The following is an 18,191-nucleotide window of genomic DNA, read 5'->3' on the forward strand; positions in this document are numbered from 1 at the left end:
CCATGAGTTTTCTTTCCACAAATTGGGCCGTTTCCTACGCCTGCATTCTCTCTCAAATGCCGCATAACTTCCACATAATATTCTTTATTTGCCGTAGAACTATTTGGAACGAATTCCGAGATTCCGAGTGCACAACACCATGATAATCAAGGAAAACGAGTAACATGCCTTTCCCTTTTGACCGACTTTGACGTGGTGTTTTGGGTTTCGGCTCATGTGGATAGGGCCATTCAGCCGCCTGTTGACTGGTTTGCATGTCAAACTCATATACCCACATCTCATCACCTGTTACGATGCGCTGGATAAATTTTGGGTCCGAATTCACCTGCTCAAGCATGTCTTCAGCCACCTTATTCGGATGATTTTTTGAAAGAAATGCAACTCTTGGAATGAGTCAAGCAGCCACGCGTCTCATGCCCAATTAAAAATAAAAAAAATAAATAATTGGCGCGTACACTTCTGTTAGGTGTTTGGCCGAGCTCCTCCTCCTATTTGTGGTGTGCGTCTTGATGTTGTTCCACAAATGGAGGGACCTACAGTTTCAAGCCGACTCCGAACGGCAGATATTTTTATGAGAAGCTTTTTCATGGCAGAAATACACTCGGAGGTTTGCCATTGCCTGCCGAGGGGCGACCGCTATATTAGAAAAATGTTTTTTATTAATTTTGCTTTCACCGAGATTCGAACTAACGATCTCTCTGTGAATTCCGAATGGTAATCACGCACCAACCCATTCGGCTACGGCGGCCTGTAAAATGCGGTGTAAAATGCTGCGCATTGATTCGTGAAACACGCTACGGTCACGAGTTACCTCCCTCACACTTAAATGATGGTTTTCCAGCATCATTTCCTTGACTTTGTCAACATTTTCATCCGTTGAAGACGTTGATGGGCGACTAGATTGGCGCAATTCTTCCCCGACTTATCGGCCCTCTATACTACACGTAGACCCGTGTTTTTGATAAAGTACACTCGCCAAAGGATTTCAGCAACATTTTCAACGATTCCGCATTCAAAACACAAAATTTAAGAAAAATTCTTCGTTCTATATTTTTGTCCATATTGAAAATCGCAGATCACACCTGCGGCTGACTGGTATAATTAAATGCCACAAACAAGCTAATTGACAGATCACGCTCAAATTCTGCGACACTATAATGGACATTTGTACCAACATTCCAGCAAAATAAAAATTTGGACATTTGTTTAACGCGCACTTCTTTAATGAACAATTCTCGATATTTTTTGACAGAATGTATGCAGCCATTTTAAAAATAACAGCTTAGATTATCGAAAGTTATGCATGAAGATGCAAATTTAAATAAAACTATATATATGACATTCTTCTAAAAATATGCAAAGTATGCAGTACTCTTTCTGCTTGCAAACCAATTTCATTTCCCTTCATATACAGCAGGAATTCAAATTTACCCACCACCGCTGCACATCCGCTAATTTTCGATAATCGAAAACCGGCAGCTGTTCGCTACAACAATCAACTGTCAAATCAGCCAGTTGAGTTTGTTTATTTTCGAAGCTTATCAGCTGGTGCAGTGCCGGTGTGCACATTATTTACAATTTGGATTTAAAGTAATAATTAAATTTAAGAGCTGCGTTTACCCGCAAAGCATGCATTAACATAAACTAAATTTCCTTCTTCTAGATGAGTGTCAGTTGTTTAATACGTGCACGTGCAAGCGGAAATTGGCTCTGCCATCTTTCGAAGCAAAATTACTTTTCCAGCGCATACACATTCTGCAGCAGCTCATCTTTGCTTGCGCAATCAGCAGCATATAAACGAACTTTATGTTCTGCCAACTACGCCACCACAGCCACAACAACCTCAACTGCCTCTGACAATGCATCCACAAATTGGACAACCATCTATCGGCTGCCGCTTATACGTCTCGCTGCCGGTTTCCAACGTCTGAAAATCTATCAAGGTACGCTAACAACACTTGCGGTACCGGCTGCTTTTGGACTGTCCCAAGCTGAGCATGTGTCACCCGATTCGGTTCTAGTTATAAGTGCTATTGGAGTATCAGGGCTTTTGACGCTAAGCCTGTGCAGTTTAGTTGTACGCAATGTGATTGGTTTTATTTATATCAATGAAGAGCGTGACAAAGTGAAATTTGCTTATGTAGATTTCTGGGGCAAGCGTTGCGAAACAGTTATAGACATTGCCGATTTGGATGTTGATTGGGCGAAAGTGAGGCCAACAGTTTTTAATCTCTATCAGAAAATACGTTTGTACGGTAACAAAGCGCAGTCGTTTAAGTTATTGTTAAACCACGGTGTTATTGTGGAGCCTGACATTTTTACTGCAATATTTGGCGAGTAAAAAGCAAAGATAGCAAAGTGACATTTTATCCTAAGAATGCATAGCATATAAGAGTTGATTGATTTGAGTAAGTTGAGTATTTTTTTGTTAGAATAAGTAATCGAACTCGACTTGGAAAGTGCGCATAACAATATATTATATTACGTTCAGATTTGATGTACCTCATTCTTTGTTAACGCATATATAAGAATCATTAAAAAGTGTGTGAATTTAATTTTGTTTTTAATTTTTAATAACAAAAGCGATAAATTAAAATAAATATTAAACCCCACACAAAAAGATTTTCTATTTTAGCTTATTTGCTTAGACAGTTTCTCACATTAAAAATAAGCTTTCGGCTAGAATTTAGTATAATGCCTATCGCTTTGGAAAAAACGGTAAAAAGGGGGTGATAGAGGGGTGTATCCCCATCTTAAAACTGAAAACAGAACCTGCCGGAGGCTTATAGTTTTTAAGTAATTTAATGTTAAAGTTCTATAATTTAGCGAAAAGTTGGTGTTGCCATACACCTGAAATGAAAACGAAGTTCGCACGCAGGGATGTTCAGTGGAAGGTTCATTGTAAAACTGCAGTATTTTTTGCTGTAATTTAAAGTTGAGAAATAAATTTGAAAATAAAAACATACAACTCATTTAAACTTAAAAACAATGATATTAAGCGTATCACAAAAAATAATAAAGTAATTAAAATTAAATTAAATTAATTAACACAGTATTTTTGCGTGGAACTCTTTATCGCGTAGGCGGCCTTCGGCCGCGCTTCATAAAAATAACCCTCATCAGTCCAACTCCGGCTACGCAATCCACAGTATTTTTGCGTAGAACTCCTTTTAGCGTGGGCGGCCTTCGGCCGCGCTTCAAAAAAATAACCCTCATCAGTCCAACTCCGGCTACGCAATGCACAGTATTTTTGCGTAAAACTCCTTTCCGTGTTAAAACCATTGAACCCAAAATTAAAACGTCATATGCGTGTATGTAGTAAGCAGGCACAATAACCCCCATTCCCATCATTAACACTAAACTCAAGTACTTAATTTTTGTTTTCATTTGCAGGCATCCGGCAACACCATACTGTTGTAATTCCAATCTTCTTCTTGTTCGCGCTTAAAATTGGAATGTGATTGCATAGGCAAATGAATTTGCATTTAATTTTAATAGATATAATTAGAATATTAGCATAAAAATCGGTACAAACACGCGTGTGAGTGCATATTTCGTGATTTATAGTGAAATGTTAAAAAATATAGAGTGTAATGTGGCAAATTATACTGATGTTCCCAAGGGCATTTTGAATTTAAATAATTAAAAAATTATTATTTCCCGATTAATTTAAAGTTATAAAGAGTGTTCCCTAACACCTCACTAACATCTCCACCAAGTTTCAATAAAAAAACATTATAGTTTGCCAGAAATTCCAAAATAGGCATTGTTCTAAACTCCAGCCAAGCTTTCTTTTAATAAATTTTCGATCATATGACAGATACAGGGTGGCTGATGAATTTTGCTACATTAAGAAACTCAAATAACTTTTTTTTTAGTGTATGGAATTCATTTATTTTTTTTTTTCAAGTTGAAGGTCATTAAATTTTTTTAAATGTAGCTTAACTAGTTTTAAAAATAATTGAATTTAAATGCCCCCCATGCTCGTTGACACAAGTGCGGCATCTTAGTAAAAAGTTGTTCATTGCTGCTTTGAGAGTTGCGACAGGAATAGCCGCAATTGTTGCCCGAATGGATTGTTTTAGTTCATCCAAATTTGTTGGCTTTGTTTTATAAACTTCTTGTTTACATAAACCCCACAAGGAAAAGTCAGGTGCAGTAAGGTCAGGCGACCTGGGGGGCCAACGAAATTCGGAGTTTCTTGAAATCAGTTTATTGGGAAATTTTCGTCGCAACTCTGTCATAACAGTCTGGGCTATGCGAGACGTTGCCCCATCTTGTTGAAACCACACAGAGTTGAAAGGAATTCTCTTTCGGCGTAGTTCTGGATAGAAAAATTCTTTCAGCATTTTCAAATAACCGTAACGGTCTCCAGTAACCGTAACGGTGTGACCATTTTCTTCACCACACTGTCACGCGAAGAGGATGCAATTCCGTCTCGTGGAGTATCTGTGGGTTAGAAGTACTCCATATTCGACAATTTTGTTTGTTCACATTGCCGTTTAAATCGAAATGGGCCTCATCAGACATGAAAAGGCAGTTTAACATGTTTTGGTCTTCTTCCACCATTTGCAGGATCTTCTGGCAAAATTCCAAGCGAATCGGCAAGTCTGTTGCATTCAGTTTGTTAACCATTTGAATTTTGTAGGGAAATAAGTCTAAATCTTTGTGCATTATTGTTTGCAAAGACTGTCGGCTGACACCAAGTTGAGCAGATAAGCTTCTTGTTGAAACCCTTGGACTGCTTTGTATAGCTGCAGCTACAGCAGCGATCGTTTCCTCCGTCCGAACTGGTGGGTTTCGATGATAAGGCCTTCTTGCGACTGTTCCTTGCTCAGCAAAATTATTCACCAGTCTCATTATGGTCCATCTGCTCGGGGGATCGCCGCCAAACATCCGCCTGTACTCTCTCTGTACCAAAACTACGGACTCCAGTGCGTGATAGCGGCGGACTATCCAAATTCTTGTTTGCGTGTCCCAGTTATCCATTTTAATAACTTTTAAAGATCAATCTGCAAATTAAAACAAAAATGGAACAGATAACTTAAAAAGAAAAAAAGTTATTCAATTTTTTTTTGGTAGCGGCTTTCATCAGCCACCCTGTATTTAGTGAAAGGATCGATTTGCGAAATTGTTTGCTATCAAGTTTACCTCTGCAGTTGCTTTAATTGATCTCTGAACTTACACGATTCTCTTCCAATAAGATTTAATTGAGAATCACTTCGATTGCAAATTTTACACTTTAAAAATTGGAAGCATTTTTAAATATACAAGACTTTTCTTCTTAACTTTTTTACACTTCTAGTGAAACTAGAGGCTAGCATACAAAGATTTGTTGAAGTATTCGCAAAGGGTCAAAACAAATTGATAAAAAAAATAAAATTTGTTTAATAATTGTCAACTTTTGTTTTATAAAAATCATTATAAGCATTTTCGTGTTCATTTATTGCCTGTACTATTCATATCATACAAATTACAGTCAAGTTCTTCTGGACCTGACCATTCCATTATGTTCACAGGTGAGCTTGTTGCCGTTGCTTAGCCAATCGTGCCGAAGCCAAGAATCTTTCTTACCGGAGCGTAATCCTCCTTCGTTACTCTCTGAAATGCTTAGTGCCATTACTTTCGTCATTTGTTCGACATCGCCCACACTGCTGCGTCATATAAAAGGAAAGGCATGATGAAATACTTGTAAAGTTTGTTTTTTTCGCCAACAAAGAGATCAGATTTGCGTACAGGCCACTTCATTTCATGGCATTTAATGTGGTTTCAAAGTGTAGGAAAATATGTGGGTGAGTAGCAAGATTGCCCTTCTTGCACTTCCATTCCTCGCCACTGACATTGAACAACTCAGCCAGTGGTACTGAGGGAATGCTGCTGAGAATGCTTGGCGAATTTAAATCCGAAGCTTTGCAAATAGACACTAAAGTACGTATCGGGGAAAATATAAACAATTTAGTTGTTGCTCTTGTAACAGCATTAAACCATTACTGTACATTTTAGGTGAAAGCGTTTGAAGTGAAAGTTCTTGGGAACAAGTCTGGGTAGCTGTTATGAATGTAGAACTAACTGTCGTGGGAATGTCAGTCCTTAAACATTCTCGCAGCTTATTTCCTAAAGGGAAGCCATAATATGCGATTGCTTGCTAAAACGAAATTCAAAAACACTGTGCACACTCAAGTTGAAGCTAGAGTCCATAACATGAGCACATTTTGATTGAACGTGCCTTTCAATTAACTGAAATAGATGTTTACGAAAATCGACACGATTAAAATTTGATTCCTTAATTGACATTGACTGACTTACATGGATCATCAACTGAAGTTGCTTCAGCATTATATGATAACAAAAACATCGTTGTTGTTGTTGTTTGAACACAAAACACTCTCCACATTTTATTATTTGGTTGTTTTATTTTCAAGAAAATAGAATCGCAACGGCAACATTGAATCATCCATCGAGCTTTAAGCGACATTCAAATTTTCTCTTGAACTAATTAAAGTTTTAAATAATTACAGACACTCATCACAAGTGCAATATAACAATTTTTAATAGCCAATTATTTTTTTTTAATTTTCATATGTAAAATATGTAGTTGCTTCTTTTTAAATACTATCAACACTAAGCTTAACAATTACTAAATATCAAAAGCGCGTAAAAAACAATAATTGGCAATAATGCATGAACAAGCAGACACACTGGTGGTGCTCCATACAAATCTGTATAGCGTAAGTTTTTTTTATATATCTTAAAGAACTTATAATACTCTAACACAAAGTTTGCAAAACTTATTATTAGTCGCAGTTATGGCTCAGTTTGCCGCGCGTTGGTATTCTGTTGTACTTCATCGCTACTATTCGCGCTGTCTCCATCTTCGCCAGCGCCAGCGCCTGGTCGCTCGTCCAACACAATTGTACTCGATGGTTTCTTATCATGTTTATCTTCGCCCAGTTGTTTTGCTTCCGCCACCTGTTTCGAAAAAAATACATGCAGTCAAAAACCACAGTAGCCGTATAAAAACCAAAACACTTGCACGCATTAGGCTGAATTGTATCAGACGTAAAAGAAAAGTTTTCGAATATGTCAACTCAGACAAATTTTAGTGCATAGTGCCTCAAGGGACCTTCTGAAACCATTTGAATACATACCTATGTATGCATGTAGGTGTGTGTGTTGAGATACTCACCGAATCAGGTAACTTTTTGCGGAATGTTTCTGGCAACAGCAGTCCTAAAATGCCCGCTGATAAGGATGCTGCACCGAATAATAATAAAGGTAAGGCCTCATAATACGCACCCTTTATAGTTTTTGTGGGGAATATGTAAATAAAGATTGGATTATTATTAGTATTCGATTATTTACTAGGCACAACATATTTAAAAAGGTAAAAAAGTTACGTAAAAAAATTAATAGAATAAAAAATAATGTAAAAAATGTACATATATAAATATAAAATTACCAAAAGCGGCACAAACGGTGCGAGCATTGCGCCAAAACGTGCAAACGTCGACATCACTCCAACCCCACCACTCCGTATTAGCTGCAAATGGATAGCAGAGAAATAAAATATTTATTAATTAACAACTGTTTTCTGGCGCTAGAGAAAGAAGAAATGGTTTTGTGTGCCTAAAATACAATGTTTTGAAATATTGCCGCATTTGTGATTGCTAACAATGTTTTTTTAACATAAACTTAACCCTGTTCCTAACGAGAGCATTTATAGAAGAGCAAATGTTTTTTTTTTAATTTTGGCTCAAAATTATGTCAAAAATGCTATGTAGTGTTTATGTAGAGGTACGGAGCACTAGATAGGGTTAGTTAATTAGGGCGATGGCCCTTGGTCGGGAAAAACTCGAGTCATTCCGGTAACGTAGAACCGCCTGCCATGTCTCTGTAGACCTTTACGTTGGTGATATGAAGATTTGGTCTGAGAAGAGTCCTAGTAAAATTCAAGGAATAATTTTCTAGAACATTTTAATTCTCGAATGATTTTCCAAATTGGTTTTTTGATGGGTTTCTTGAATTAACGGTGAAAACGGCGCTTATAGGTAGATGGATAATTTATGGATGTCATTTTAATAAATAATAATAAAAAATAAATAAAAATAAAATATTTTTAAGAAAATAATTTTTAGCAACCGAAACGGATTAAATATTTAAAAATGAATTTCTAAATGTTTAAGTGAATGAAATAAAATATAATGGAATAAAATAAAATAAAATTAGATAATAAAGTAAAATTAAACGAAATAAAATAAGGTAAAAGTAGAATAAAATTTGTAAAAAACGTAAAAAGTATTTTATATTACAATTTTTATTTTTATTATCATTTTAAATTAAATTTTTCAATAATTGAAGTAAATTAAAAAAATAAAATGAAATAAAATAAAATTAAAATATATTAAACAAAATAAGATAAAATAAATGTAATAAAATAAAATGAAATAAAATAAAATAAAATAAAATAAAATAAAATGATATGAAATCAAATTAAAATATTTTTTTTTATTTTTATGAAATCAAATATTCAAAAATAAAATAAAGTATAATAAAATAGACTAAAATAAAATGATATAAAAAATTGTATTTTTAAATTTAAAATTTTTAATAATTAAATTAAATTAAGAAAATGAAATAAAATAAAATTAAAAAAACAAGAATAAAAACAAAATTAAATCAAAATTTAAGTTGATTTAACTAATTAAATTGAGTAAAATAAATGTAAATAAAATAAATTAACCTTTTTGTGCTTTCCTTTTAAGAAAATTATTTTCAGTAAGTAATAAAGAAATGTTTATATAATATTTTCAATGCGAAGTTTTGTTTAGGTACAACTGGGCATAAATGCATATAATATGGAATTTTAAAATGTATATGTATAAATAAAATAATATAAAATAAAATATATTCCATTGGAAAACTAAAATAAATAAAACTAAAGTAAATTAAAATAAAATCTAATATAATACAAAGAAATAAAATGAAATGAGATGAAATAGAATAGGAAAGGAGAATAAAGTATAAAATAGTATGTATCATACAAATAATATAACTATAAATTATAAAAAAAATATTTTAGATTAAATTAAATTGAATTAAATTAAAATAGAATAATTTTTTGTGCTGTTGTTTTAATAAAATTATTTTCAGTAAGTAATAAAAAAATGAAATAAAGTGAAAGGAGAGAAATAAAATTTTTATTTTCAAATAAAATTTTTTTTCGTAATTAAATCAAAATTTTGTATTAATTAAATTAAATTAATTCAACAATAAAATAAAATAAAATGAAACAAAATAATAATAAAAAAAAACAAATAAACTAAAACGAGAGGCAGCCGGTTCTATCTTACTAGTTTTTCCCGGCCAAGGGCTGCTGTCCCAGTAAACTAGCCCTGTCAGGTGAACCATATCTCAGAGAAAGTTTTGTTTTAATAATTAAATTAAATTAGTTTAACAATTAAATAAAACAAAATAAAATGAAATAAAATTATATAAATAAAACAAAAACATAAAATTATATTAAATTAAATTAAATAAAATAAATTTAAATAACATAAACTAACTTTTAGTGCTTTCCTCTTAATAAAATTATTTTTAGTAAGTAAGAAAAATTGTTTATCATTCCACTGCGAAGTTTTGTTTGTGAAATTTAGTATATAAATGTAATATAATAATTTTTTTTATTAAATGTGGTAAAAGAAAATAAAAACATACTTAACTTTAATTAATGTAAAAAGAAATAAAAAAATAAATAAAAAAATGAATTAGCAAATTAACAATTAATTAAAAAATTAAAAATAAAATAAAAAGAAATTAAAATGAGATAAAATAAAAAAAAACTTAACTTTTATGAAAGTAAAAATAAATTAAAAAAAAATAAAACAAAAAAAAAATTAATTAACAAATTAACAAACAATAAAAAAAAAAATAAAATAAAATACAATGAAAAATTAATTAAATGTGATAAAATTTAATAAAAACAAATTAAATTGAAAAACGAGTAGTTAAATAAAAGAAAATTAAATGGAAAAATGAACAGATAAGGCGGAAATAGTAAGAACAACATTCAAAAATTCTAAAATATGCAATACTAAATAAACATTGAAATTAACTGAACGAAAAAAGTAGATATTCAACGAACCGTGGGCATCATTTCCGCTGTATACGTGTAAATCACAGCAAACGATGACGTGATTCCCAATTTTCCAATGAGAAAAAGTGTCACAATGGCCCAGGTGGAACCTTTAAAGATTTTCAAAAAAGTTATGTCATTCAAATACGCTAAATTACGCCAATTGGCTTATTGAAATTGCATTAAATTACGTGTCTCCAAGTTAGTTTGCACTACATTTAGAATTTACGAAAGCAATAGTTGAAGAAAAATATATAAATAAATAAATTATTTACTATAAATATAAAAATAAAATATACAAAAAAAGGTAGGCTGACAAAATGTTGCAACCAGAGAATTAGCTGTGCTGAGTGTATTGTTTCTCATTCATTGCATTTAGCGTATTAAAACACTCTACAGGTATTTTGCATTAAACGTAGGTTATTTCCTTTTTCCGGAATTTTTCATGCTAGTTGAGTCACTGATTTGGAAAAATAATTTCTAAATTTTGTCAGCCTATATAATTATGCTTAAAATGAAAACGAGTATACCACCTTTCGTTATATAACCGCCAGCTACGCAGGTGATGGCACAGAGAAACAGCGAACCTGACAGAGCGATGCGCCGACCTAACCTTCGCAGTGATATCTGAGCAATAAAAAAGAAGTATTTTACAGAGTCAAAAAGTAAGCGAAATTAACAACAATGCATATATAAAGAAATATTAAGTAACTTAATCTGCTTTTAGGCGTTTACATAACTCACCCAAGCTAGCGTGTATCCGGGAATTTCGATGAGGCAAACTAAAACGAAATTCAAGTACTTATTGCCGCTTAGATTCGTTGAATTCAATGAGAGCCCATAGAAGACCACCGCGTTTATAGCCCTATAAAGTGAATAATTCCAAAGCCCAAATGAACTACGCGCTTTCAACTGCATGGACTCCTCTGCTCCACTTACCAAATGTAAAGCATTATTATGTAGCGCAGCAACAGAGTTTTGGCCTTGAATATTTCGCGTACCGCTTGCCAGATTTCATTTTTACCCACCTCACCATTTTCCTTTAATTTCTCCAGATCTAAACATTTATCTATGGCATTCGCCTGTGCCGTTTTCACAGGTGTTGGTGGCGGTACACAATTTTCCATCTTGAAGCTAGCCAACAACGCCAAGGAGAGCTCCCGCTTATTTACAGCAGCTGCGCGTTTTATAATTACCCCTGCTTTTTCGCGTTCATTTCGTGCGATTAGCCAACGCACCGACTCCGGAACGATCCAGTAATAGAGGATGAAGAAGAGCGGCGGTACGGAAAGTGCATATTGTAGTAGCTGCCAATCTTGCAGGAACCATGCAGTAGCACCCACCAAGGCTTCTCCAACGGCATAAAAGTAGTTGAGCACGATCGAAGACATTTCGCGCATGCTAGGCCCAACCATTTCTACGCCGATAATGAAAGCCAATGGATATACGCCAGATGTGCCTATTGCATTGAGAAAGGCAAAAACCAGGAAACTATTGTAGTCCCAGGCTAGGCCTTGGGCAATACCGGTGATAGCCATGAAAACACTACAAAATATAAATATATTTTTACGGCCGAAACTGTGAAGAGTAAGAAGGGAAGGAAGAGAGAGACAAATTAAACTAATGTTTTTGCAAAATCTTGCTTGTGCGATTGTACCGATCAGCCAGGTATCCGGAGACTGCTGTGCCAACAACGAGACCGGCAAAATGCATAGTACCCACAAAGGCCAGCTTCCAGGCGTTTTCCTTGCAGGTCAACTGCCACTATGGGGAAAAGAAGTAAATGGGTATACGATTATATGTATATGCATACATAAGCCAATTAGTTATACTATTATATGTTCCGGTATGCATTCTAATTTCGGCAATTAATCATTTGAGAAATATAGAGTGAAGTCAGAGAGAAACAATTTTGCTCAGCAAAATAATGTGAGAGGCTATGGAGAAATCAGTCAACCAATTGAAAATACGTGAATTGCTCTCAAAATTCAACTTTTATTTCTATTATTTATGCATCTTTTGTAAGGAGTAAGGGGTAGTCGGCAGTAGGATGAGAGTAATCACCCGATAGGTTAATGACTACAGCTTTAATCACCCTTCAACTGGATTGGAACATGCTACGAGAAAGTTGGAAGCCCAATTTCAATGAACTGGTAGGAACTTTATCAGTGTGGCTTTAGATCTACCCACACTAAATATGTAAATACCAGATATTCAGTAAATGGTGAAGGAGGTCATAGGAAGAGCGTACAAATCTCTTTGTCTATTCTAGAAAAAAATAATTTTTTTTAAATATAATACTTCCTTTTTTAAAATTAGCAATATCGAAAGTTCTTACAACAAGTTTGAAAATTTTTTTTCATGAAACACTTACTTCTTGCACAATGGTCCGCTCCTGATCATCATACACCCACACGTTGCAGCGTTCACGGCAGTTATGATCGAAAGCATTCTTCGGGCATTCGTTTACCTGACTTATATTGGCGAAAAATGCTAGGGTATCATTTGCTCGGTACCGATAACAATTCTCCGGCGTAAAGCGTCCTTTTTTGTCGTAACTGCCAGGCGTGGCATTGGCTAGCCAAGGTGCGTGCAATTGTGGTGCGATTGGATCATCGCACTGTGGAATCAAGCATCTTCAGTAGAAATGTTTTGAATTAAGTTAAAGAGAAAATATATAGATGATGGATATTCTACTTATATATAATACACAATAGTAAAATTTGGAGGATTCAAAAATATTGCGTGCGTTTGAGATTTGCTTTAAAGTGCGTGCGCGCTGAAAGTTAAAGTCATGAGGGCTAATGTGTAAATTTTTTTTTATATATGTATATGAATATATGTTTGCAGGTAGGTAAGTGCATGTATGCTTTCAAAGCAATCGTCTAATAAGCAATAAGTATAAGCAAATCATTCGCACGCATGAAGTTTTGCATGTGCACGCCGCGAGAAAACAATATCCCATATTCGATTAAAAAAAGTTAACAAACATTTTCTCCCCATTCCACTGTTTTTTATCACAATTTTTACACCAATTTTCGGTACACCGTTTTACATCCTATTCAATTTCAGTGCAATGAAGTGCAAGTTTGAAGTTGCTAGAAAATCCCGTTGACTTTTTATAATTTTTCCCCTGAATTGAATAGGGGAATCAACAAGTCACAAGTCATTTACCCACTGCGCTCACGATTTTCAGTTTAAAAAAAGTGTGAACTAATGCTTTCTCTGGCATGCAAACCACACCAAATAGTGTGAGTATCACATACGAGTACATATTGCACCTGTTAAGCCAGAAATTAGTCTTATCAAGAAAATTAATTAAACAAAAAACGTATATACTATGCTTGAATACTACCGCATGCAGTTGGTTTGGTTGAAGCTCTAAACAACAAAACTAAAATTGTTTTACATTGTTCTGAAAAGTATATGTAAGGGAGAATTGTAGTATACTGAGCAAAAAAAAAAGGATGTTTTTATAAGAAAGAAAATTTATGTGTAAAGAAAACTGGTTCTTTTCATTTCTTCTGATGGAAACTTGAACTTTAAACTTTTGGGTAATATTTCGACTAATTTGGAAAAACATATCTGTTTTGTAAAATATAAAACGGAATTTCATAAAGTGGATTTCGATTCTAGAACTCACTTCTCACTTACACATCTGTTTATATATTCTGCGAAGAAGTGGAAACGGGTATTCCCTTCTCATAATTAAAAAAGGAAAGTCAATAAAATAAAAAATACGCTGCAAGCAAATGCAAAAACTTCGAACTAAGCTTTTAAGGTAGTAGTCTGGTAACTTATTTTTAAAATTTCAAATTTCGGTTTTTTACATATTTTGAAAGTGCGATATATTGGTAATATACTGTACAAATTTTAGACCGAAATTCGAAATATTGACGAAATTATGGCACATACATGAGAGCGGCTCGCACTTGCGCGAGTTACATATACAAACAGTTACATTGATTTCAAAGCCAATGTATCTGATAAATTCGAAGAATTTTTAAATAAAATAAACAATAGCAGTAACCAAATATCGATTTCCGGCACATGTCGCAATTCATAAACTTTCCAGGGAATAAACAATTTTTTATTAAAACATAATCAGCAATTTTTAGCAAGTAAACAAATATGTACACATATGAACCTTAAGTGAAATAATAAAATCTGTATATGTTGCACTTCCGCTCCCATACCGTAAATGCAATACTAAATAATATTAACTTATTATTTTTCGGTCGCAATTCTGAGAATTGCAACCGTTTCAAAAAGTAACTTGAAATGTATTAAGAAAATAATAAATTTTACCAAATATTGTCAAATTCGCATTTATTGCATTTCCGTTCCCATTACGAAAATGCAATGTTGAATAACCCTATAAAAACACAAATGTAAATAGTTTTAAGTTAGTCTTGTTCCTCCAGTTCATCGGAGTAGTTGTTGAATTAAATAAATAAATGAAATAATCGGAAACAAAATTAGTTTTTTTTAACGCGAGTTAAGGGGGTGGTAGGGTTTAGCGCTAAAAAACCACTTTTTTTTGAATTTTTTACAGAAATATGGCTTAAGCTACTTTAATAAAATCAGTTGCATGTTATTGTACATCTTTTCAATAAGTTTTTAAAAAATATTAATAATAAAATATTGACGAATAAGCCCATGACAGAGTTTTTTTGGAGATATGTTTTTCGAGAGGTGCTCTGCGGTGCCAATCGGCATTCGTCGTAGAATCATCTGAAACTAAAAAAGTCGAATTTTTCAGTTAAAGTATGACGTAATGCTCGCCCCCCCCCCCCCCCCCCCCCCCCTTTAATAAATTTTTTTTTTTTCATTTTTGTAGTTTTGGTGGCAAAAAAACGTAAAACGAGCATTTTTGGCGAAAAATTTCGCCATATTTGTAAGTGAAAAACAACCTTAAAAAAAAATAAAAAAAAAAACAGTGGGGGGGGGGAGGTATTTTTGATTTAGAAAACGTGTGCCAAATTTGAAAAGAATCGGTTGAATAGTTTCGGAGTTGTGATTGGCACCGACTTTTAAGAAGTCGTTTCGGGAAAAACGCGTTTGAAAAAATGACTCTCTAGCCTACAAAGGCTATAACTTTGAGAGTTCTGCTCCGATCCACTTAAAATTTTGACACAACATTCTTGAAATGATTTACTATAAGATGAGTGAAGAAAAAAAATTTCGATTTTGTGACCCTACCCCCCCTTAATGGCTAAAAACGTAAATCGCGCACTAACCCGCTAAAACTTTAAACGCGTTTTTCTCAAAACAACGTTTTTCCGGATGGCCGTCGTGAAAACAAATTTTTTATCTAACGGATTGAGCTGAAATTTTGATATGTTTTTCTACACATCAATAGTTCTGGCGGGTAGTAGATTTAATTTATTTCGTCCCTAACTTTCCATTTTTTAGTCCGATTTCCATTTTAAAAAAAGGCAATTTTCTTACGAAGTTCGCCATTTTGTTATTTTTTGTCAAAATCATTTAATCTTACTACCCGCCAGAACGACAAGCACACTGATTAATAAGCAATTTGGTTTTTCTGTTTCATATGACCACAAGTGACGAAATCACGCCGGCCAGCCACTGTACCTCTTTTTTTTGCCGCTTGCTGCAGTATACAAAAATAGTATTAAAACATTAAAAAAAAAAAATTTTTTTTGTACACCTTCTGATACCTTTAATAACATATTAGAAAATCAAACCGATTGAATTTTATTTTCCCTTCCAAAAAATGTCCCAAACATGGCCTCAAAAAACGTGTAAGTTACCAGACTACTACCTTAATGAATTTCGAATTGTAAACTAATTATGTAGTTTCTGCACACTTCTTTGCTATGTAAACTACTGCGGTAATTTATAAAATTTTCCTTTTTTAACTTCAATGGTTTTCTTTTAAATTAAACTAAAATGCAAATTTAAATGAAAAAAGAATTAAATGATTTTTTAACATAAAGACAAAAAAAGGACATCGGTAAAATGCTCCTATTTGCGTAAATATTTACTTTTGTTTTCAATTAAAAAAAGGCTTCACTTGTTTGTTTCGAATAAAAATTCCGATAAAAATCGATCACACACACTATGAAGAAGTGAAGAAACTGAATCACGCGGAGTTAAGTGTCTCCTTTTTTTAAACATTTTTTCTTGTATGACTTTGCAATATAAATATAAAGGGCTTTCCAATAACAGGTGTTAGGTGTTAAACAGGAGAGATGATTAACGATTTTTTATGGCCGGAATTGGGTGGTATTGATCTGGACAACGTTTATTTTCAACAAGACGGCGCTAAGTGGCACACAAGCAACGAAACCATTGATCTTTTACGGGAAAAGTTTCCAGACCGTGTTATCTCTCGAAGAGGTTATCACAATTGGCCACCGAGATCTTGTGATTTAACACCTTGTAACTTTTTTATTTGGGGCCGCGTGAAAGAGAAGATCTATTCCAACAGCCCAGAGTCGATTCAAGATCTCAAAGATGGAATTCGCAAGGCTATCGAGGGCATAGGGCAGCCACTTTGCAAGTCGGTCGTGGTGGTCATTTGCCTGATGTTATTTTCCACTACTAACGGCATACCTTTCTCTTTATAATGAAATAAACATCCGATCATTTATATTAAAAAATAGCATTTTTCTATGAATATCAAAATAATACCTCTTATTTGAAAACCCTTTATATGTTTCATTATATGTTCATTACAGGTAATAAATGTGCGGCAAAGTAAGCTCAACTAGCCGCTTCTGTAGGTATGTATTTTAAACAAGTGTAAGTGTATATATTTATAGGTACATAAATACACATCTGTTATGCGAATGTTTAATAAAATATTTAATGTCTGAAGATGTTTGTGAATGAAGTCAGCTAACCTGTAGGACGGCACGCCGGCGGTGAACACATACGACAAGCTATTCGCTGCCGCAAACATTACCGGCAAACAAATAAGTAAATAATTGGTCTTTTGATATCGACCGAACTCTCCGATTTCTTCCAATATCTGATCGAAATCCATGATTGTTGTTAAGTTTAATTTCTTTCCAATTAAAAATGTTTATTTATCACTTTTCCCCACTTATGTTTCTTTTAACATCCGGCTATATACATATATATGTATAATATATATATATTTTATATATATTTTATGAACACTTATTTAACTGTTTCTTTTTTTCACTAGAAATTAATCTTAAATTTTCGCCATTTTTCATTGTTATCTCTAATTCAAAATTAATTTCTTTTGTGTTATTTAGCCGTGTCTAACGGCGATTGTGTCGCGCCACCGTCCGTCCACTCATTCACTGTGCGCGTATGCCAGCTGTCGCCGTCATAGCCATACGACTTGCATTTGTTGAGAATTGTGCAAGCCTTTTATGTTTGAACTCGACAGCGGTATGTATAAAACTAAAATTCAAAATGTGGAAAATCTTCTAGGTGAGGAAAATCCGTAAAATGATTCAGACAAGATGCTTATGAACGAATGAAATTGAAAGTTTCTCCTTCTCAAATAGGCAATCAGGTGTAAATGGTGTGGAGAAACCGTTCTAACTTTTACTGGTGTACTCACATTGGATTCGCTGAGTGTCTGAGAGAAAGAATAAAAGCAGAAAGCGCTCCCACACCTTTTGCTTGGATTCATTCCTAGGTAAATAGCAAGTGCCAATGTTCCCATAAAATCTGTATGTATGTGTGTTCGTATGCAACCTCAGTAGTGATTACTGGCTTATTGCACTACAGCAGCATTGCTCTCTCTCTCTCTCTGTGCACTCAGCGAGTGCAGTTTAACCAATCTTTGTTGCAATTGTTTAATTATATGTACGAGTATGTTTGTATATGAAGGGGAATTTCGTATTCCATGTTCTCCCCTATTCTATTTTTATTTACCGCCAGTCATTTGCGATTGTTTACAAAAATAATTGGCACGTGTATTTTAAAGAGAATATACCAATATAAATGATCATTTAAATATTTTGTTGCAACTCAGGTAACACAATCCTATCCCCACTAGATTATTGCACATTTGGTTTTACCGATTAAAAATTATATATTGTATATATTTATT

The 18,191-nt window shown here is 33.7% G+C and overlaps 2 protein-coding genes across 3 annotated transcripts; one reads left to right on the plus strand and one right to left on the minus strand.

The window, feature by feature from the left end:
* Nucleotides 1-1,539: 1,539 nt before the first annotated feature.
* LOC129244886 (transmembrane protein 186) lies at nt 1,540-2,600 on the plus strand. Its single transcript, XM_054882782.1, has 2 exons — nt 1,540-1,590; nt 1,664-2,600. The coding sequence occupies exon 2, from the start codon at nt 1,664-1,666 to the stop codon at nt 2,339-2,341; it is 678 nt and encodes a 225-aa protein (XP_054738757.1). The 5' UTR covers nt 1,540-1,590; the 3' UTR covers nt 2,342-2,600.
* A 3,796-nt stretch (nt 2,601-6,396) lies between these two features.
* On the minus strand, nt 6,397-17,219 carry LOC129245584 (organic cation transporter protein). 2 transcript variants are annotated; one of them, XM_054883845.1, is made up of 11 exons: nt 17,002-17,219; nt 12,507-12,768; nt 11,790-11,896; nt 11,072-11,710; nt 10,877-10,997; nt 10,666-10,759; nt 10,324-10,344; nt 10,142-10,242; nt 7,460-7,540; nt 7,187-7,297; nt 6,397-6,969 (listed from the first exon to the last, which is right to left on the minus strand). In XM_054883845.1, the coding sequence occupies exons 1-11, from the start codon at nt 17,142-17,144 to the stop codon at nt 6,805-6,807; spliced, it is 1,845 nt and encodes a 614-aa protein (XP_054739820.1). In that variant the 5' UTR covers nt 17,145-17,219; the 3' UTR covers nt 6,397-6,804. The 2 variants fall into 2 exon arrangements, with proteins under 2 accessions (XP_054739820.1, XP_054739821.1); XM_054883846.1 differs by lacking the exon at nt 10,324-10,344 and having other exon boundaries at nt 6,398-6,969.
* Nucleotides 17,220-18,191: the final 972 nt, after the last annotated feature.

Source organism: Anastrepha obliqua, chromosome 4 (assembly GCF_027943255.1).
Source record: "Anastrepha obliqua isolate idAnaObli1 chromosome 4, idAnaObli1_1.0, whole genome shotgun sequence".
Lineage (NCBI taxonomy): Eukaryota > Metazoa > Arthropoda > Insecta > Diptera > Tephritidae > Anastrepha > Anastrepha obliqua.